The 23,312-nt window shown below is 40.0% G+C and overlaps 1 protein-coding gene across 1 annotated transcript in view; it reads right to left on the bottom strand.

Moving 5' to 3' along the window:
• SELP (selectin P) overlaps positions 1–22,851 on the bottom strand; it is a 43,005-nt gene extending 20,154 nt beyond the window's left edge. Inside the window, exons 1-8 of the mRNA XM_072648700.1 lie at positions 22,718–22,851; positions 16,360–16,429; positions 12,203–12,592; positions 9,891–9,998; positions 8,945–9,133; positions 8,189–8,365; positions 6,248–6,433; positions 3,558–3,743 (exon numbers count right to left, since the gene is read on the bottom strand). Of these exons, the coding sequence (XP_072504801.1) occupies positions 3,558–3,743; positions 6,248–6,433; positions 8,189–8,365; positions 8,945–9,133; positions 9,891–9,998; positions 12,203–12,592; positions 16,360–16,429; positions 22,718–22,720 (1,309 nt within the window). The 5' untranslated portion in view covers positions 22,721–22,851. The remainder of the gene's footprint in view (positions 1–3,557; positions 3,744–6,247; positions 6,434–8,188; positions 8,366–8,944; positions 9,134–9,890; positions 9,999–12,202; positions 12,593–16,359; positions 16,430–22,717) is intronic.
• Positions 22,852–23,312: the final 461 nt, after the last annotated feature.

Below are 23,312 nucleotides of genomic sequence, written 5' to 3'. Positions count from 1 at the left end.
CTACTGTGTCCTAGGCAATGTGATAAGACACTGAAGATACAAAGAAAGGCAAAACCAGTCCTTGCTTTCAAGTAGCTCAAAGATGTAGACTCCATGATATTGAGTAATTCCATAGTCCTTTTACGCTTTTTCAGTCAGTACCTTCCCTTTTAGTGTGGCAGAACTCTGATTGTACAATTAGAAGATCAGAGCTGAATCTGGGCTTGCTCACTTCCTAGCTGAGTAACCTTGGCCACATCACTTCATCTCCTTCATTTCACTGAGCTTTAGTTTCTTCATCTGTAAATTGAGTGCTAGATAAGATCTCTGTTTTTAAAAGTCTTTTTCTCTTTAAAGGTCTACAATTCAGTGAAATTGTAAGTCTCTTTTTGTGTTGAAATTGTTGTCTAGTTAGCTATTTTAGGGAATGAGAGTTGAGTTACTTTAAAAACACATATACATATACATGTACACATACACATGTGTATGTTGCATATATGTTTGTATGTATGTATGGCAGCTAGGTAGCACAGTGGATAGAGTGCCAGGCTTGAAGTCAGGAAAGCGCATCTTTGTGAGTTCATATCTGGCTTCCAACACTTATTAGCTGTATGGCCCTAAGCAAGTCACTTAAGCCTGTTTTCCTCAGTTTCCTCATTTGTAAAATGAACTGGAGAAGGAAATGGCGAACCACTCCAGTATCTTTGTCAAGAGAACCCCAAATGGAGTCACGAAGACTCAGACATGACTGAAAAACAGTTGAATAACAATAATAAAATCTGTGTGCATATATGTGTATATATGTACATAATACGTATTTGCACAGATGGCATTAGGGGAACCCAAGTAGCATAGAACCTTAAGCACCAATAGCTCTTCTGCCAGGTGCCAAAGGGTCTGAAGTTTGGTACAGGATGGGCTGGGAGTTGAAGGACCAGAATATGGGATTTTACCACCAACATTCTTCTCCTGGCCAGTTCCTATAGCCCAGTCGCCCCCATTTTACAAATGAGAAAACTGAGACTGGGAGAGGTTAAGTGTCTTTCCCAGGGTCAGGCTGCCAGTAAGTGCTGGAGGATTTGAAGTCAGGTCTTCCTAACTCCAGGTGCAAAGCTCCACTACCTAGCTGCTGTTCCCACTTTGTGAGCAAAAGGAATCTTCAGACCTGAGATATTTCGAGGTAATTTCCCATTGGTTGTCTGTTTGTTCAGGGACATGGGAGAACTGGGTCTCTAAACTATTTGCAACTTTCAGGAAAATTTCTTCACTCTTCCCAATGATTGCCTTTCCTCAGCTACATACATCTAGAAATTGTCACTTTGTCCCAAATTCTTGAAATTTTATTTCAAGAAAAAGTGTATTTATTGTAAGTTGGCTTTCCTGGGGGAAACAACCAATTAAATAACATCTATGCAAACTGAAAAGGGAAAGAAAAAATTCCCAGAAGTGTATTTCCCAATGTATTGTCACTTTGCATTCTGACAGCAAGAGTCAGGCTGGAAACGGGATGGGAAATGAGGGGGAAATCAGCATTAAGAAGGAAAAGTGACTCAACTCTAGGTAAGCAGCATCACCAGTTAGAGATGGGCTGTGCCCTCCCTCTCCTTTCACTAGTGTCTTGCTTCTTTGTAAGTCAGTGGGCTCCAGGGCCCTTTCCACTGTCCAGGCTAGTTCACCTCTTTAGAGTGTTCACAAGACATGGTGCCAGCAAAGGAAATGAAAACAAAAAGGTTAAGGGATAGATTAGCCAGGGTGAAGCACAAAATTACAGACAGAATGAAACAGAAAGGTCATGGGAAGTAGCAACAAATGGCAAACAGCTTGCAATGAGTACACCCATAATATGTGACAATGGCTTTTAATCTCAGTTTCACAAAACCCAAGGGTTTTTCAGAAAAATTCTGGTGATGAAGATATTTTCCCTGAATGCCCCCCTCCACCCTCTATCTACGATTCTTTCATGTTGGGTCCTCCAGTTGTTGATGCCCCATAGTGTGCATTATAGGAACTGGCCAAGAGGTGAGAGTTGGTGGTAAGAGCCTGTATTCTGGTCCACCAACTGCCAGCCTATCTTTCAACTTATACCAGACTCCAGACCCTTTGGCACTTGAAAAAAGAGCCATTGGTGCCTAAGATCCCATGCTATTTGGGTTCTCCTTAATACCACTTTCATCCATGGATAACACTGAAAATTGGCGTGTGTGTGTGTGTGTGTGTGTGTGTGTGTGTGTGTGTGTGTGTGTATTATTCATTTTCACAGACTTTGCTCTAAGAGCCCTTTGGTCAATGATTTGATCCACAGCAAAAAAAAAAAAAAAAAAAGGTAACTCCCTCTTTTTGTTTTTGTTTAGGACTGCACTGGGCATCGAGGTGGCACAGAGGATAGAGTGCCATGCTAGGAAAACCCAAGTTCAAATCTGGCCTGAGACATGTACTAGCTGTGTGACCCTGGGTAAGTCTCTAAAACATGTTTGCCTCAGTTTCTTCATCTGTAAAATGAGCTGTAGAAGGAAATGGCAAAGCATTCCAGCATCTTTGTCAAGAAGACCCCAGTGGGGTTGCAGAGAGTAGGATGTGACTGAAATGACTGAAGAGCAATGGAGACTACTAGATGATATACAAATTAAGGAAGGATATATAATACATAAAGAAACTCATTTTAGCACAGACAGACCTAACAAAGGTGAATATTAAGAACATAATAGTTTACCATAAACAACTAAAGTATTTACTGCCAGTGTAAATAGAGACAACAGTGCTGTTTAATAGAAAAAAAACAATGAAGTTAGAGGACTTGACTTCAAATCCCACCTTTAGTATTTATTAGATCAGTGATCTTAGGAAAAATCATTTAACCACTCTGGGCCTCAGTTTCTTCAACTGTAAAATGAGAGGGTTGTACTAGATGGACCTCAAATTCTTTTCTAGCTTTATAGCTAAGACCCTATGAGGGATGGATGCATAGAGTAGAAAGGTGAGCATAAAATGGGTCAGGACAGTCAACCTATAGCTATATATAGGGCTTTGGAAGATGTTAATCTAGGTGACAGAATTCAAGAGACTTGGATTCTTGTGCCAACTTGATTCTGGAACCACTGAAGGATGTTGAAGAAATGGCTTCCTTTATCTCATTGTCTCAGGTTCCTTACTTATTAAACAGGGATCATTAGAAGCACATCCTATTTCACAAAGGATGTTATAGTATGTACAAAGAGCACTGGGGTTCCTTGGAGGGGTAGTGAAGGTTTAATCACTCAGGCTGCCTCTTTTCCTTGAGCTGGGCAATGCCTTCACTAGCTTCATGCTTCTTCATAATCTTCCTGAGTCCGTATCTCCCCAGTATTGCTCATGTTTTAGAGCATGTTTGCAGCTCAGGTCTGTGACTTCTCACCACCCTTCTACCACTATATTCCACATATGGAACTGTGGAGTACATTTCTTGCTTTTGTCCTCTGTGTCCTTTCCTCCCTAGGACCAGTGCGGCTATGGAAGTCCAATGCTTTTAAGAAACTAAGTCATTGGTCATTTATCCACGTCTCAAATGTCAGCCTAGATGCTAGAAAAAGGAGCAACCTTACCTTCACAGAGTGGTGATGGAGAAGTCCAGTTTCCAGAATCCAAGCAATGCAACTCTTGTGGCCCACGTGGGACAAATCCTTCCTCACATGTGAAGTTACATGATGACTGGTATGTGAAGTTTCCAAAAGGGTGAGAACAGGTCATATGTCCCTTGACAGGAGCACTTAGGTCTTGGCATGGTTTAGCTGAGAAAGGAAGAAAAGGAGGAAGAAAGAAAGGGAGAGAGAGGAAGGAGGATTAATAAGTACCTACTATGAGGCAGGCACTGTGCTAAATGTGATCTCATTTGACCTTTACAAAAAATCTAGAAGGCAAGTGTTATTATTATCCCCATGTTATAGATAAGGAAACTGGAGCAGACAGAGATTAGGTGATTTGCCAAGCATCACACAGGTAGTAAGTGTCTAAGGCTGGATTTGAACTCAGGTCTTCCTGACTCTAGACCTAACACTTTATCTACTGCACTACCCAATTATAAACATAAGAGTGTTCATTGATTTCTTTGCTCTTGGTTCTCTTAAAGGTCAAGGTAATAGGTTCCAGAATTGCGTTATTTACCTTGACTGTATGAGTAAATTATTTACTCTCTTGTATCCACTTATGGGTCGAATATATAGCACCCACTATGCCAAGATGTCTCTCACTTTGCACATAGTAAGGTCTTAAATAGTGCTCACTGAAAGGAGTTTAATCAGTGGCAAGTTTGCCACCAGATTTGATTTCTGTTGTGGGGGTGGCATGGTTTCAACAACTATAGAGCTCTTGTATTAAGGATAATGAGGAGGGATTGCAATCTGCATTGGGGGAGGGAATGCCCACACCAAGGTCATCAAAAATCTCCTAATATATAAAAGGTATTTTTGAGAAGGGTACTAGGAAGTAGGTGCTCCAGGAAAGGCCACCTCTGATGCTTTTGAGGGATGGAGGGAACTCTGGGTACTTAGAAGTGAGGCTAGGGGACAAATAGGTGACACAGTGGATTAAGCACTGACTCTGGAAGAAGAAGGAGGAGGAGGAGAGGATGATGATGATGATCAGAGAAAGTATCCCAGATATGATGGGTATATGGTGCAAAGACCAAGAAGTGAGAGGTCTGTGTGTGTCAGGCCATCATAGTGGGGACCTTGGGATCAAAGGCTTATAGGATCATAGATTTAGAGGTGAGAAGCACCTCAGAGGTCCAGCCTCTTAATTTGTCACCCAAGGAAGTTGAGAGGCTTGCCCAAGATCACATGGTAACCAAGGTGGGATTTGAACTCAAATTTACCTGTAGATGGAAGGCAGCCTCAGAGGGGTGGGGACTAGAAGCTGGGGGTGGGAATAGACTGGGAAAGGCCTCCTGTCAAGGATGGTGCTTTAACTGAGTCTTAAAGGAAGTCAGGATCTCATACAAGAAGAGATATAGAAGGAGGCTGTTCCAACCAAGAGAGATAGTCATTGGCAAGGCAAGGAGTTGGGAGATAAAGTCCTATATGAGGAACCGTAGATAGACAAATATGGGTTGAATTGTAATTGTAGAGTGGAATAATAGGTGAGAGGCCTGAGATGACAGGAAGGGAAGGCGTTTCATTTCCAAGCAGAGGAAGTTATATTTGATCCTAGAGTAGGAAGGACATATCAAAATTTATTAATTAAAGGAGGATATGATAGTCTGACCTTAAGAGAAAATCATTTTGACAGCTGTGGAGGATGCTTTGGAGTGGACAATCACTTGAAATATGGAGCCCAATGAGGAAACTTTTACAATTGTCTGGGTGAGAGGAGATGAGGACTTAAACTGGGTGTAGCTGTAGAAGCTATAGGGGACACATGGAAAGATGTGGGAAAAGAAATCCCAAGATTTTACAACTGATTGGATAGGTGAGATGAGTGAGAATGGTGAATCAAGTTTGACACTGAAGCTAAGAATCTGGGTAAGAAAGGGAATTTTGAGATATTCATGGAAAAATCACCTGATTGAAGGTGAGGGGGCAGATTGAATAACTTTTGGAAATTCCATTTGAGGAGCTCAAGGATCTTTCTAACTACTGCCTATTATATTACATTAAGCCTCATGTCATTCTTTAATGATGGATGCTGACTACTTAATTTCATTTTTATAGCTGTGTAAACAGGTACAGAAAGGTCATATAAGTGGCCTCAGGGATCATGATGAGGGGTAGAATAAAGGAATGGCAATGCACTGATACCCAATGACTTCTGTATGGAGCACCAGTGATATGATCATGAAATCTCACTGCCCTGTCTGTGCCTCAGTTGCATTTCTATAAGATGGGACTAAAGATATGTAAGGAAAATCATGCTATGTTTTTCAAAAGTGTTTCACAATTTAATACTCATAACTATTTTGTGAGATAAGAAAAGGAGGCATCTTTTACATTTTACAGAAATTCAAGAGAGATTGAAACAAGGTTATAGTATTGTAGGATCATAGGTCTAGAGTTGGAAGGGACCTTAGTGGTCATTCACACTGAGTCTCAGTTTCCTCCCCTATAAAATGGGGATAATTACAGCACCTGTGCCACATTTGTGAGGATCAAGTGAGACAACTTTTACTTTTATACTTCTCAGATCTTAACATGTTATAAGTCAATTACATTATCATTGTTATATCATAATCATGTCATTATGATAAGGTTGCTTCTACTAAAGTAAGAGAAATAGACAAAACAAGAAAATATCCCTGTACCATGACAAACTGGGGCTGGTGCCGTCCAGGTTCCAGACATATCACACTCAGTGGTCTCTGCTCCTTTTAGCACAAACCCTTCAGCACACTGGAATGAACATCTGGAATTGTACTGAAATTCTGGCAGAGACGAGGAGCAGTTCAAGCTTCCATGGGCAGGACTCTCCAATGCATCACAAGTGATGGCTAAAGGAAAAACAGTCAATGAATTAAGGTACTGTTCAGTGCAACACCAATAGGAAACATTTATTATGCACCTTCTGTGCATTGGTCTAAGCATTGGGGGAATCAGTGTATCAATAATCTAAGGATGTTACTTTGTTGGTTTGGAAAATACCTTAACATTCTCCCCTAATATTCAAAGCTACTAAGAACAGGATGAAGGGTTTTGTTCTTGTTTTGACAATGGTGAGTTTTTCCCATCATAGTGGAACATAAGCACATTCTTCTTTTATGCAGACCACTAGCTGGATATATCTGTGTGTGATTGTGACACATTTGGTGTGCACAGGACATAGATTGCAACCTCCTAATACCTTAGCAGATAAATCATGGATTTAGGAGTAGGTTCAGTTCATGTAGGAATAGCTCAGGCATGTAAGGATACCATTCATAAAAGTATCTTTGCAGATTGCACCTGTCTTTTGGCATGTGGTTTGGAGCCTTTTCTGATGTATCCCTCATTGACTATTGCTGTTCAATAAATCAATTCAACCAACATTTATAAAGCATCCACTATGGGAAAGGTGACAAAACTGAACATTCAGCTTGCTGTATCATATCTAATTGACTTGTGGTTGGAACCAACTAGTTTTCATCTCAATATTACATTCCATAGACTTGCTCCCCAATAGCCAATGATCATGAATCCCTGCTCCCTTCCACGAATGTACTGTTGCCAGTCTCTGCCGTGACCAGTTAATCTCCCATTCATGACTAAAGTAACACATGGGAGCTGGGAAGGTGACTGACTGGTGGTGATAATGGGAAAAACCTTTTCTCAGGCCCTATTTGGAGCTGCCAATAGAGAGGTGTATCTTGGCAGGTTGGCATTGATGCTGTCCACTGACCAGATGCCAAGCACTGGAGTGTCTCAAAGCCAAGTACTCTATAACCAGGTTGGCAAGAGAATTTGCAGGTGGAATTGTATACAAAGACAGCATGTGAGTGTACATAGTTTATGGCACCTCCATTTGGGGTTTCCAGGTCTAGACATCTCACAGCTATATAGAACAAGCATGAATAAACAGATCATTGCTAAGGAAAAAGAAAAAGTGTACATTTAAGCAGAGAAGAGAGGTGGAATATCTCCTGTGAAGGGGAAGTCTATAGGAATAGAGACTGTAAGAACCAAGCAGCTGGATACTGCAGTAGTTAGAGCACTGAACCTGGAGTCAGGAAGAACTGGATTCAAATCCAGCCTCAGATACTTACTAGTTGCATGACCCTGGGCAAGTTACCTAACCTCTCTTTACCTTAGTTTCCTCATCTGTAAAATGAGAGTTATAATGGCAACTCTCTCCCAGGGTTATTATGAGTCTCAAATGAGATGATAACTTCACTTTAAGTGCTATGTAAGCATTTTATTACTAATTGGAGAGACCATCTGGACAGATTTGAGCCTGGAGTCCAAATCCTTCTTCATGGTAGCCTGAAGGTTTTAGAATATACAGTGATTTTTCCTCCTGAACTTTCCCACATTCTACTCCTGTTCTTACACTTCTGTTTTCCCAAGATATCTCAGGCTCTTGTCTTTCTAAAGCCAGTCACCTTCTCACTGTCCCAGAGGGCCATGGGATCCAAGGATGTGACTGAGTGGCAGATAAAAGCAGGTTCCATTGCTGGAAATCCTGCCCCCTCTCAATGATGTCATCCAGACTTTGTCCATGTGACCTTCTAGGAGTAGTGGGCTATCCATATCTATGGCTGTCTCAGACTCACCTTCACACTGTGGGACTGGCGCTGTCCAGGCTCCAGACGCTGTACACCAGACCACATTTTCCCCTTTTAGTATAAACCCTTCCTCACAACTGAAGCTACAGCTGGACTGGTAAACGTTTTCCTTTGTGCAGTTCATATTCCCTCTTTCCGGATTCTTCAAGGCTGGGCACTCAATGACTAAAGAAACAGCAAAAGTAAGAGACTGTATTCCATAGGTCGCTTGGAAGTTACAGACTGTTCTATTTACCTTTGGGGTACTTTAAAAGGAAATGGACAGGTAAGTGTAAGTGTAGACAGAGAAAGCTGCAAACTCTCTTCTTTTTTTATTTGCCCTTTAGGGATCCTGGGTAGATTGCTATCAATAGTTATAATCCATTGATTTATCCAACAAACATTTGGTAAAACACCTTCCATGTGTAAGGTATGAGTACAGACTATCAGAATTGAATTCAGAGGCTTCTCTCTATTAGAGATCAATTTGTTTTGAAATGAACATTTATCAAGGAGTCTCCTTCTGAAGTTTTGACTTGAGAATCCAAATTTAACCTTTATGAGATCCCACTCCAGGATACTGTCTGGTTTCGGATGAGCAGTTCTCTTACTGATTTGGAATATTGACCTTATGTAATAATTGCCATCTGATGGCTAGGTGGTGTATAGGCTAGGTTCCTCCCAGGTCTGGTTTTATGGAGAAAGCCCAGTCATTTCTTAAATTCCAATTGTTCAGGGAGTGGGAAGCAAATGGAAACTACATACCTGAGCACTCAGGGATCTCAGCTGTCCATTCCCCAGAAGCTAAACACTCCAGCATGCTTGCCCCGTTCAGTCTATGTCCTTCCATGCAGTAGAAATTACATGTTGATTTGTAGGAGAAATTTCCCAGTGGATGGCTGCAGGTCATGCGCATATTGCCAGGGATGAGACCAAGTTCTTTACACTCTGTAGCTGTAGAAAAACATAGCATCAGTATTACTCATTCCTGATTAAAAGATAATGTAAAACTAGAGCCGAGGGGTTGAATGGTATAGAGGATAAAGATCTGACTTCAAAATCACAAAGACTTGTATTTGAGTCTCACCTTTGACACATGCTGGCTGTGTGACCCTGGGCTAGTAACTTAACCTCTCAGTGCTCTAGGTAATGGCCTAAGAATATAAGATGAAGAAGAATTGTTGACCTGCATGGGAAGGGAACTGCTTCACTGGGAGGTAACTTACAATATTAGAATCACATGTCCAATAAAAAGCAAAATAATTGGGACCATTTTATTTAAACTGACTTTCAACCACAGTTTGCTAGCTGGTCATACACATTTTCTTAGCCGCATCATTTAAAAACAAATCATTTCAAGGTGAGCTATGGGCCACTGCATCAGAAATGAGCAAAATTAGCTTGAATGTGATCTCTTTCATTTGCTTCCTTTGTTTTTCCCTTTTTCTCTTGTCTTGCTTGATCTACATTCTCAAATCAAAGAGAGAAATTAGAAGGAAATGTCTTTTGTAACAATAAAATATTTTTCTCTTTTGGGTCAAGTCTGTGCATGGAGTGACATTTTGCAGACAATGTAGTAAGGAGCTCTGAGACCAGTCTTCTTGCTTATCAGTAGTTCTCCATCATAATGCCTTCCTGGTATTTTGCCTCTCACTACTAATGTAGGAGATGATAATGGATGAAATAGAATTAAATGGAAGATTCCCCTTACCATATTCACAATCTGGTCCATAAAATCCTGGGTTGCAGGAGCAGGTGTAGTTTCCAATGGTTTCAATACACTCTCCATGCTGGTTACAGGAGAAAGGTTCACAGGAGGCTGTGTGGATACAGGTAGGTTAGACTCACTAGCGCTTGAGAAAGAGATACAAAAGGGAACATTCTTAATAACAGGAGCCTCCAACACAAGAATTTCATTGATGGGATGGACCCATCTCGTATAGTCATAACGGAGAGATAAGATGGATTCCAGAGATCCAATGACCCTTAGTGGAGTCATACCAAAAGTCTGCCAGAGAAAAAAGACCGTGCTGAAAGAAATGAAAGACAGGTTTTTTTTAAACAAAACTGTTTTCAGTCTTGGCCTATTCCAGAACGATATTGAAAAAAAAAAACATATGACCTGACATCTAAACAAATAACTTCATTCTGAAAGTCTCATTTCCCCTCTTCCTCGTTCTTCTGATCATCTAAAGCTGATCATTCAAAGAAAAGTCCTCCTTTCCCTTGACAGTGTACAGGAGTATTTCATTTGAGTGTCCTATTCTGTGATCAGTGAGAAAGGGTACAGGTTCTGGTATACCAGGTGGTCCTATTTTTTTTTAATCAAGTAAAGTTTACAAGTTGGAATTTTGGATTTCTATGAACTCTTTCCCTGCTTCAAGTTGTAAAAGCTGTGGTAGTTGGAAAATCAGGTTGGAAATAAAGACTATATCTGGCTTTAATGTAGTATAATGCCAGTAGACAGGACCTGGGTTTAAATCTTATCTTGGGCACTCGCTGTGTAACGATGGATAAACTACTTCACCTGTAAAAAGAAGGGATGGGGCTAACCAACCTTAAAGTTCCCTTCTAACTGTAAATCAGTACCTATTTTCTATGAATATTCTCTACAACTTTTCTGAACCTCAGTCTCCTTATTTATAAAATGGTGTGAGGACACTCACATAGTCTCTCAGGGTTGTTGTGGGAAAAGTTCTTTGTAAATTTCTAAGTTCTATATAAACGTGAACTGTGGCTGCTAAATCTGAAAACATAATCCTTTTCTGGATTATGTTTTCTCCCCTCTCTTCAGACAACATTAGATGTGGATTCTGTTCAAGTGAATCATCCAGGTGCAGATACCATTCCTCCTCCCAGAAATTGATCATAGCTTAATACTCAAATAAAAAAAAAAGTCACCAGATCTATGGTCCTCTGTGGGCAGCCTCAGGTATAGACAAGCAAAAAACAAAATTCTCAAGCCAATAACATCAACCAATATATTTCAAGACAAAGAATTATTCTTATTTCAAACACATGCCAAACATGTTGTGTTCAGGCAATAAAAAGATCAAGTAAGATATTCAAGACATATGCAGTTTAAAAGATGGCTTTGGGGTGACTGATTTTAATCAGTTTAATGTCAGTTTGATGAATAAATTAGGATGTGAACTGAGACAGTTTATAAGAAGGAGCAGATGATGTTGGGATTTCTTCAGTAGAATAATAGTTGGGTGTATGACGATTGTGGTCCTGGGTCCAGTCATTTCCATACTTCATGCTGGTCACATGTTTGTTTACTCTAAGGAAACAGGGAATGACGCTCTCAACAGGAAGTCTATGGAGTCAAATAAAAAGAAATCTCTTCCAGCTAGAGGACTGAAGGTAGGCTTCTAGGAGGTGGCCATTGGCCTGGGGCTTAAAGGAAAGATGAGTAGGGTGTCAGTAGGCAGAGCTGGTGGGGCACGTGGGAAAAGGAGAATGGATAGAAAAGGCATTCTGGGCATAAGGAACAGTGTGAGAAGAAGTGTGCAAGCAGGAAATCATATCTTAATGATCCTGGGTTTCCTCTTGATCACAAAACTGCAGAGTTTCTCTGGCCTATGTTGTCTCCAGGTAAGATCATCCCTTGTCTTCTTTAAACAGAGAGCTACCTATTCTACTATCAAGTATTTCTAAGGAGGAAGAAGGAGCTTTCTGAATTTCTCCTTTGTAGCCTATTTCAAAGCCTTACTATCAAAGGAATTTTCTTCCATGATTCCCTTCTGCTGCAGATTTTTTTCCCTAACTTTTCATAACTCTGTCTCCACTGATCATGGACAAAAGCTGAACACTATCCACCCTTCCTATCTGTTCAAAAAGTCTTTATATCATTATTAACACTTTGTATATCTCAAATGATTATCATTTCATAGACCTGTGGCTTATCTCCCCAATTAGATTATAAGCTCCCTGTAGGCAGGAACAATGTCTAATACTACATTAGAGAAACCAGTTTTTTTAACCCAACAAACCAAAATTAGAGAAAATAGATAATATTACCCTTATAGCACAATGCCCTTTTTTTTTTCAAGCATGGTTCATCATTCCACTTCCCAGCTGAAGAAGTTCTCTTGATATAGATCTCCACACAGTCCTGGTCATTCCTCTTGTTATTGGGTTCATTTTCTGCCCAGTTCTCTGCCTCCTTTGTGAGGGTCTTGTTGGTTCCCACCCAGGTCCAAACATTATTGATTTTCCGGATCCCAATCCAGTAATATTCAGGATAGAAGGGCAAAAATTCATTAAGATATGCAATTTCATTTTTATTCTGAATGGCCACTAAGTCTGTATAAAATGCCTGACAAAACCTCCGAGAAAAATTCCATGAATATGTCTTCTGATTGCTGTAATGGTATGTCCAGGCTCCCACTTGGATCTGAGCAATTAGAGCTGGCGTGAAGAAAATGGAGAAGCAGATTAATATATTAAGAGGGGGAACAGAGAATGAATGCAAATACAGATACATACATACACGGAACACTGTAGACAGTCAATAGAATTTGTGTCCAGAATATTAATAATCAAAGCATCCATAACCCTTCTCCCAACACACACCCTATAGACAATTTGAAGGAAAAAAAATTTTTTTTTTAAAGCAACCAATGCATAGTTGCTTTGGGAAGCAACATGGCATAGTGGTTAGAAGGCTACATTCAAACCCAGAAAAGATCAAGGTTTAAGGTCTACTCTGGGACATATTGGCTTTGTGACCTTGGGCAAATCATTTAACCTCAAGGAAATCCTCTGTGACCATAAGCTACAGTGGTGGTGCCAGCCTGCATTTGTTGAGGGAGTTCCTTTACCCAGAGATTCCCTATATCTATGACATCCTAGTCTTTTCTGTCCTACTAAGTTAAGAAAACACAAGCATGTAACCTGCTTATATTGCAGTGAGTCAATAAACATTTATTAATTACCACTGTGTACTACACACTGGGTATAACAAAAAGAGACAAAAGATGGTGCCTGCCTTTAAGGAGCTCACAATTGAGTGGGAAGGCAACAAGCAAACAAATACAACAAATAAATACAAACTATATGCAAGATAAACGGGAAATAATTAAGAGAAGGAAAATGCTAGAATTAAAAGGGTTTGAGGAACAGCTTTCTGTAGAAGATGGAATTTTGTTGTTTAGTCCTATCAGCATCCAACTCTTTGTTGACCCTATTTGGGGTTTTCTTAGCAAAGACACTGGAGTGGTTTGCCATTTCCTCCTCCAGTTCATTTGACAGAAGAGGAAATTGAGACAAACAGGGTTAAGTGACTTACCCAGGATCACACAGCTAGTAAGTGTCTGAGGCTGCATTTGAACTCAGGAAGATGAGTCTTCCTGACTATTGTACCACCTAGCTGCCCACAGATGGGATTTTAGTTGTGACTTAAAGGAACTCAGGGCGAAATCAGGGAAGTAGGTGGAGAAGAAAATTCAAATTCTTAAAGCTCATTCAAGACATTTAGTAATCAAAAAAGTAATCGGCATATTTTATTACAATTTCTTCTCTTAGCAGATAAGTTACATAATAGTAGCTACCATTTCTAGAACCCTCTGAGGTTTGCAAAGCCTTTGAAATATGTTCTTTCATTGAATCCTCACAAGAAATTAAATGACTTTCCAAGAGCCACACAGCTAATAAGTGTCGATGCTGGAAAAGTACTGAGGTCTTTCTCACTCCAAATCCAGCATTCTATCCACTTACTATACAATCTACTTCTCATGTTAATTATAGTTAGAAATGAGCCCCAGATAAAAGTAATTCCTTTCTCCCCAAGTATCTCACTCTTCTTTGTTGAACTTTTCCATTGCTCTGTTGTTGTCACGCTTCATGATTCCTCTTAGGGTTTTCTTCACAAAGATACTAAAGTGGTTCACCATTTCCTTGTCCAGCTCACTTTACAGATGAGGAAACTGAGGCTATTAGGGTTACATGACTTGGCCAGGGTCACATAGTTAGTACATGTCTGAGACTAGATTTGAAGTCATGAAGATAAGTCAGTCTTCCTGACTCCAGGCTCAGTACTCAGGCTCAGTACTGTACTCAGTACAGAATCCATTGCTCTACCTAGCTACCCTATTACAGTGCCCTTATTACATTTTAACTTGCACTGGATGTGGAGTCTTATCTGTGTAACACTGGACAAATTATTTGAATTCTCCTGGCTTCAGGTTTACACCTTCACAAAATGAGGAAAATAAAACCCAAGAGGTACTATGGCTTAGTGCCATAGATACTAAGACAGCTGGCCTCAGAGTTAACAAGACCAAGGTTAAAGTCGTATGTCTGCCTCCTATGGGCTGTGTGACCCTGGGTAAGCTACTTAACCTCTCCTTACCTCAAGTAACTCTCTAAAGATTTTAAATTGCAGAGCAGGAACCAATTTGTCCTGATAGAAGGAGTTTCTTTATGGAGAACTCTCTCCACCAGTGAGATCACAGTTCAGATAATAAAACAAACAAACAACCTGTAGGACTGACCTCAAAGGGTTGTGAGACTCTAATTAGTTAATGTAAATCCAGCACTTTTAAAAGTTAAAAGCTTTATATAAATCTTAGGTATTTGTTATTATTATTATCATCATGCTATAGACATTTCCACAATTTCTACATTCATAGAATCACGGAATCTCACAGTTAGAAGGGATATAAATGAACGTATAACACAATTGCAAACTCTTTATGCGCATCTGCAGCATCATTTCCCATCTCTGTATCTCTAGCATCCAGCAGAGTTATTGACATAAAGCAAGGGCTTAATAAATGACTAACTAATAAATTAAATCAAATCAGAACAGAAAGGTTATCTTATTTGCCCAGAAATGGTCAATGTCTGTCTCAACATGGAGGAACCATTAGCAGTTAAGGAATCCCACTTTTGTGGATGTAAAGCTAAGTTCATGTTTTGGTTTTCTTTAAGCAAGGAGCCCTACCTTGATTAGATTTGTTAGTGTCCAGAAGTAGCTATAAGAAGTTTACATTTCAAAAACAGGAAAAACCCAAACTGTTTCATATGATAACCTCATGATAAAGATATAAAAGCAAGTCTACCTAAACTATTCAATAAATATTTGTTGAACATCTTCTCTGTTCAAGGCACTGTTCTAGGTGCTCTTGGGCCATGTAAAAAGGCATAAGACATTGAACCTGATTTCAAAGGACTTTTGCTACTCAGTCATTTCAGTCCTCTCTGACCCTTCATGACCCTATTTGGCAGAGTGGCTCAAGAGGCTTATAATCACTTAATTTAGAGTACCCAAATATGGTAGCCAGATTTTATACAACACTTCCTTAGATGGAAAAGTTTGTATTTCAAAGCAGGAAACTAAATCATTTCATGTTAGTGAATTTCTTGTATATTATAAAACAAAAGAATCTTAGAACTTTGGACCTTGAGATCATTTAATTTAATCATTTTCATTATCATTAAAATAATTATTTAATTTATACCTGTTTCACCTCCCAGTTACTAGGCTGTTGAGTCCTAAGGAGATTAAATGGCTTACCTAAAAGACATATCGTTTTATAAGTGTCTGAGTCAGGATTAGAACTTAGATTGCTCTGTTCTGAGTTCAGTGCTTTTTTCCCAAGACTGTGCTACCTATCTTGAAAAAATCATTTAACTTTTATGCATATATTTCTTGTCTGTAAGAAAAAAATTAAACTACTCTTTCCTGAGCCTTAGAAGGTTAGAAGGTGAGGACTGATGAAGTCACTTTGAAATGTCTAAAGCGTTGTACAAGTTAATGGAAGCTATCCCAGGGACAAAAGAGGCCAGCTCCCTGTGGAAGAGGTGAACAATGAAAGTAATTAGGCTTGGCAATAGCTCCTTTTCCTGTTTATAAGCCTTCTTTCCAGGCAGCTCCAGACCCTCAGACCCTCTTTGTGTTGACCCCAAGCTTAGGCTGCCTCATTCTCACCTCTGCAACACACACTGGTCACAAGGCTCAGTACCTTAAGATCCAATATGGCAGAGCGGTTCCTGAAAGTTGTACCATAAAAATAACTCTAACCCTAAATCAGCCTCTGCCTCTCCACTAGGAATCTTTGCCTGAATCATTTCCTCTTCCAAGAACTCCCTCCCATATTTCTGAATTCTCCTATTTGACTCCATGCTTAGCTCCAAATGTCCAAGGGTTGAGAAAGGACTATGCTAAAACTTACCAGACATCAAGGCAGTCCAAAAGATTGTCCTTTGAAATCTCCCGTTCCTGAAAGCTTCTAGATAGTAAACCTGAAAGTAAGAAAAGGAACCCTCTCTTTAGGTCACATATTCAATCAACAACAGTTAGCTTAGAGTTCATCTCTTGGCCTTTTGAGTAGGTCCAAAAAGTCACATTTTAGCTCAATTCTGTCTTTAGGAGAGCTCAAGTAACTTGCCCCAGTGGGTAGAGAATGGGAAGAGATAGTTTGGAATACTGGGTACTGTGTAGGACTGGGAATTTTGAAGCCCTGGGTTCAAATCTCACTTCTGATACTTTTTCATTGACAAGTAAGACAATTAACTTCCTGAGCCTCAGTCTCTGTATGTGTAAATGACAGATAATAACAACTATACTACCGACACCAAATAATCAATAGAAAGTGTTTTCCAAGCTTTAAAGTAAGAGGCAGCTTGACCTAGTGGGGAGAGAGCTGACTTCTGAGTTAAGAAGTCTTGGGTTCAAGTGCTGACTAGGATCAAAGTATTACCTGTATGACCTCAGACAAGTCACTGAATCTCATAGACCCCAGGCAACTTGATAATACATAAAATGCTGAACAGCGTTGGATTGAATTGTTAATTGTCAGGTCAGCTAGCACATATTAAGTATCTACTACTATAGAAGGTGTTAGGTGCTAGAGAAAAAAGACAGGCAAAATTAGTGTCTGTCCTTAAAGAGCTCACAGTCCATTTGGAATGACAACATGCTAATGAATTGTGAAAACAAGATCTATACAGGATAAATTGGAGATGATCTTAAAAGGAAAGCATTGGCATCAAGGGTAGAAGGAATTTTTTCACTGGGAGCTAATCACAGATCTAGTCCAAAACCAAAAGCTTTAATGTGCTCTATGAATGTTATTATAGTAATTATTAGTATTATCATTATTCTTGATAATACCATTGATATAGGATAATGATGATGATAAATACTCCCTTTTCTGCCTCATTCTTGGATTCCATTCTTTGAAAGATGGGCTTGATAACCCTAATGAAAAAAGAATTGTTCATGAGCTGGTGATTTCCATGACTGACCTTAAAGCACCTTTCTCCCACTACAGAAGAAGTGACTTAAGAAAGTTAGTAAAGGCATCTGCAGAGATAGCCTCAGTACACCTTGATGGAGGAGCTTCTTTCTCCATACTCTGTCCCTGACACCCCTGGTATATGAACATTCGGACCCTTCAGAACCACCAGCAAGCCCTTTGGACTGCCCAGGAATGCCCCTACCACATGAGTCATTTGCTATTGGTTTATAGAAACTCTCCCATAGACTCTTCCTACTGCCTGCCTTTCAGGCACCTGAAGCCATATGCCAAAGTTTCTTTCCCTTGGTTTTCCCTCACCAATCTCCCAGATTGGTTGCTTTTGCCACACTGAAAAATATGGCATTTTCCCATTTAGGCTTGCTGCAATGTGGTTCCAGTGGTTTAGGTCTGGAACGTGGTCTCTTAACCTGGGATCCATGGGCTCCCAAGATGTTTATGGATAGATTTTAGGGGGTTCATGAAATTGAATGAGAAAGATATTATATCTTTATTTTCACGAACTTTTGGTTTTCTTTGTAATCCTATGTAGTTTATTTTATGCATTTAAAGACATTATTCTCAAAAGAGGGCCCTAGGTTTCACCAAATGGCTGAAGGGGCCTTTTTTTTTTTTTTTTTTTAACAAAAAAGGTTAAGAACCTTAGTTCCTTTGTAATACTAGGTATTTTGTTTCTTCATTGAAATCTATTATTCTGAGGAGTCCATCTGTTTCACCAAATTGCTAAAGGAGTGCATGGCACAAGAAGTGTAGAATCACTGGTCTGTAATGTGTTTGTGTGTTATCTGATGTAGATGAGTCAGGAGTCAGGCATAGACAGGATCATAGATTTAGAAAGGAACTAAGAAATCACCTACTTGTCCTTTCCCCCGCTTTATAGATGGGGAAATTCAAGCCAAAGGAAACAAAATGATTTGCTCAATCTCACATAGCCAAAAAGTAGCAAAGCCAAGATCCAAACCCAGGTCTTTATACTTCAAATCCAATGTCATTTCCATTATACTGCATTAGATACTTACATGTTGAATTTCTTGTTCAGGCTTCTCAGTTACACACAGGGAAATGCTGGTAAATGTTTAATGATTGACTCTCCAAGGGAAAAAATGTGCCCATGACACAGTTTCAAATTTAATCAGCATTATTAACATTTTCTCCATGTTTCTTTGTTTGTGCAATCAACAAAACAACAAATCAAACATTGATTTGTTCTATTTGTCAGTTTCTGAGGTGTAAATGCTCTCACTTCAAATTTAACAATCAGCACTCAGGAGACTTGGCTTTGACCCAATTCTGGTTACATATAAAGAAAACTGTTCCAAGATCACAGAAATACCCTTGACTAGCTATTATACAAAGCCTGCCACTGAATATAAGAAACCATGAGTGAGGAAGTGTGGGTGATTTAGGCCAAACTGTTACTTGAAACCATTAAATTTCCAATTGCTCAGAGTCTGTCATATAAACATACTGAAATTTCATTAGGACAGTGTGTTGAAAATAAAGGATGTATGTTTATATTTAATAGCTGCCTCAGTTCAGATAAAGATTGACCATATTTTTATAACTTGGAACCCAAATTCTAATTTCTTGGCCTCTGATCTGCTGTCAGGCACTGGGAATGTTAAAACATTATGATTAATAATACTGTTTTGCTTCACAGGAAATTTAGAGATAGGAATTTCCTTAATGGTGACTTATTTTCCTCTCAGTTCTCCCACTTTATCATTATTGGGTTGTATTCACCACTGCTAATTGTAATAATTTTCTGTACTTAATACCAAAAAATAAAAGTGACCAGCACTGTATAGAACATAAATTTAGACATCAATTTTAGATACGATCTAATGTTCTTCAACTGAAGTTATACTTAATTTTTTGTAGATTAGAAGTAATAAACAAGCTCTGTAGTGTGGGGTAAAGAAGACATAGATCAAAGTCTTGTATCTAATACATTGTTGCTGTTTGCCCTTTGCTCCTGAAGAGGATCTTGCCATCAGGAAGATGATGCCATGACTTGCAATTGAATTGGATTTAAGTGAGGGAGGGCTGTGCAAAGTCACCAGCCTCTTTTGCCATCTCAGTCTCATGGCAAGATATAGATCAGAATGACTGGAGATGGACCTGTATCTAATATGTAATGCTTGTGTGACTGTGTGACTTGTGTGCCCCAGACAATATTCTAAGAACTTAAGTTATAGCAAAATTGTCCTTTTGCACAGGAATATCTCTATATAACAAGTTCCCCACACTCATAAAATCGTGGACCCAGGTAAAAAACAAACTTAAATGCTATGGTGCTTTGTTCTTATCTTTCTGAACCTAAGTTTTCCCGGGAAGCAGGTATGTTTCTAGTCAAACCTACTATGCAAAAAATTCAAGCAATTACATGTCAAGTCAAAAGCAGGTCCCTCCTTCCCACCCACCACACTTGGCATTTGAATCTCCTTTTCCTTTAATTCCTACATGAAAAGATGCCAACCAACCAGTCACCAGATCCCATTTCCCACACCTATTGTGTCCCAACAATGCAATTTCCATTTGTCAGTTACTTAGGGGCTTCCTTGTCATTTAGTCAATCAGTCGTGTCTGACTCTCCATTATCCCATTTGGGGCTTTCTTGGCAAAGACACTGGAATGGTTTGCAGTTTCCTTCTCTAGCTCATTTTACAGATGAGGGAACTGAGGCAAACAGGGTTAAGTGACTTGCCTGGGGTTATACAGCTAGAAAGTGTTTGAGGTCAAATTTGAACTCAGGTCTTCCTAATTCCTTGACCAGGACTCTATGCACTATAGCACCACCTAGCATTGCTTAGGGGAACTGAGCAGTTAAGTGACTTGCCCACAGTGACCCAGTCAGAATGTGTCTGAAATTGGATTTGAGCTCAGGTCTTCCTAACATCAAAGCTGTCTGTCTCTCACTTCAAACACATGCCAAATATCTAGGGCAGTCACAAAGGGCGAACTATTGAATCTCCCTTAGCTTCAATCTCCTCGTCACAAAAAAAGGAAATAATTAGAATACTTGCATTATCTAGTGTGCTAGCTGTGGAAAAGAGTCCTTTGTGAACTTTAAAAATCAGGATAGAGTTGTGAGTTGTTATCTCAGCTGGGCAGAACAGGAAAACAAGGCACAAAGAGGTTAAACAACTTGCCTCAGGTTGCATAACTGCTTCCTCTACAGATAACAAGACACTCCACTCCTTAGCTCCAGGTATTTTTGCTTTAGGGATTTAGATATAGACATTTATTTTATAAAAACTTCATACCAGGGATGGCTAGGTGGTGTAGTGAATAGAATACCAGTCCTGGAATCAGGAGGACCTGAGTTCAAATCCAGTCTCATTCACTTACTATCTGTGTGACCTTGGGCAAGTCATTTAACCCCAATTACCTCCAAAAAAAAAAGTCATACCCTCTGTTCTCCTTGGAGCAAACATTGCAACTAAGGCTAAGTGGTTAGTGTTAGTTTCTGAATCAGGATTCAAATTCAGATCTTCCTGACTCAGAGTCTTGATCTGGATTATGTGAATGAGTGTAATGAAATATAAAATCCACACTAGCCACCATGCTCTCACAAAGAATGTTTTTTGTTAAGTTTGCACAAGGAAAGGGTCTGGGTAAGGATAATAGTTTAGATTTTTATCAAAAGATTTAAGTAGCTTTTAAATCTGATGTCGGGTATTATGGACATCCTGTTAAGCTTAAATATATATGGACTTCCCTTTTCAGCACATATATCCAAAATTCACAGAAATCCCCAATTCCCATATTTCTTAGTTCCAAGGATTATTGATTTTAGTTTTCCTGCTGTCTTATCTAGACATTATTGAGCCAACATTAGCATGGCAAGCTCCTTTGCGTTGGAGTTCCATAGGATCGTGGAATCACAGATCCAAGCTGGAAGGAAAGATCTTATCCAAAACTCCTCATTTTACAGGTGAGAAAACTGAGATCCAGGGAAGCTGTCACAAAGGTAGTGTATGTGTGTGTGTGTGTGTGTGTATACATATAGTATATATACACACATAATATATGCACACCTATTATATATTACATGCATACACATATACTTATATACATGGGTGTATATACATACATACATACTTATATACATTGGCAAGGTAGAGGATTGAGGAAAAGAGAGAGAATGATACTGACAGTAAAATTCCTGGCTGAGGGCGGGAGTGGGTGCTGACAGGGGAATCCTGTAACAGAGAAGGGAAGGGGGGATAGCTGTCAGCTACCTTACTCTCCCTACTGGAAATCTGAAAACAAACCAGTAGGGGTGAGAGAGGAGTGGAGGAGGCATGGCACACCAGAAAGAGAAGTGTGGCTGTTATAACTGGCTTGGATATTTATTGGTAGTTTTGAGGCAGCTAGGTGGTACTAGGAGGAAACTGAGGCCACAGGGGTAAGTGACTTGGCCACAGTCACACAACTAGGAGGTGTCTGACGTCAAATTTGAACTCAGGAGTCTTCCTGACTCCAACTCTGGTGCTCTCTGCACCATGGTGGCACTTAACTCCCTGTTGCTGTTTTGCTGGTGGCTGTTCTCAAACAGGACCAATGTCTTGACTTCCAAGTGAATTGGATTTAAGTGAGGCAAGGCTGTACAAAGTCACTAGCCTCACTCTCTCCTCTGGAAGCATATGGCTCCAGGGACAAGATATAGATCAGGACAACTGGAGATGGCCCCAGATGCAGTGGAAACCTTTGGCCAGCTACCTGTAGTATCAGAGAAATGAAGTGTCGCAAGGAGATGGTACTGTCCCTCCAGCAGGTGGAATGGGAAGAGCTGTGACTGAGACATCACTTAGCCAGGGCTCTACGTTTGTACAGCCACTAGGAACTCCACTAAACTATATTGAGATGAATCATCCCAGAGACTTGGGTACCAGTTTTGCTGAGAATTTGGGGAGAACAAAGTAAGCAGCCCCAGAAGGACAGAGAGGAAAGGGTCCTAGGCTTGAGCCCGGTAAGCTGGTTCTGCCACCTGCTAGTTTTGTAAGCTTTCTGAGACCATTTCCTCATCTGGAAGAGTGGAGATCCAATGGAGTCCCCTGTTCATCTCACAGGATGAGTGAAAGGAAAAATGAGAGGGTGTCAAATCCCTCTGGAAGCTATGAAGTGCTGTACACCATGTGCAACATCATTCTTACTTTCCCTTACATTTAGTGACTCTTCAGCCATCCTGGTTGAGTAGTCCCCTCACTTTCCCAACCTCTAGTCAGAACAATGCATTTCCCACAAGAAAAGAGAAAATTGGACTTACCATCTCTCTTCTGCAGACCCTGCTTGGTCTCTTTGGATTTTTCTGTTCTTACTGTTCAGACTACTTATAATCTCACTGCTTCCTCCCAAGGGCAGACTGTTTGAAAAAGGAAAAAAGGGGGGGAAAACCAGCTTCCTATGAACTTTTCAGAAATTCCCCGCTTTCCCTTCCTATTGGTCAGTGCTACAAGTCAGAGCTTTGGGTATTTCGCCAGTTGGCTAAGAGGCAATAGTCAGGCCAGAGATCAGGGTGGGGACAGGGGTGCAGGGAGTCGGGAGGGGAAGGGAAGAAGAATCCAGTGGCAAGGATGAATAATATAGATTTCTCATTGTGAGCAGTGACAGGAATAATCTCTCAAAGGCATTAGCCTTTCCTTTACCTTAAAATCTTTGGCATATGCAGGGCGTGACCTTGGAAAAGAAACACACTGCTAACAATAGTGAACCTGTGTGCAGTTTCTCAGTGTTGGGTATTTCTGGCAAGTGTCTGTTGAGCATAACATGGACATCTTGACACATCAGTCTTCTGGGAAAAAAGAGGGAAGAAATCAATAGTAAGAGTAATGAATAATTTTATTTTTCAAATAGGTTTTATT

Source organism: Notamacropus eugenii, chromosome 2 (assembly GCF_028372415.1).
Source record: "Notamacropus eugenii isolate mMacEug1 chromosome 2, mMacEug1.pri_v2, whole genome shotgun sequence".
NCBI lineage: Eukaryota > Metazoa > Chordata > Mammalia > Diprotodontia > Macropodidae > Notamacropus > Notamacropus eugenii.
Note: the sequence above shows the minus strand (reverse complement) of the source record. Positions and strands in the feature narration are given on the sequence as shown.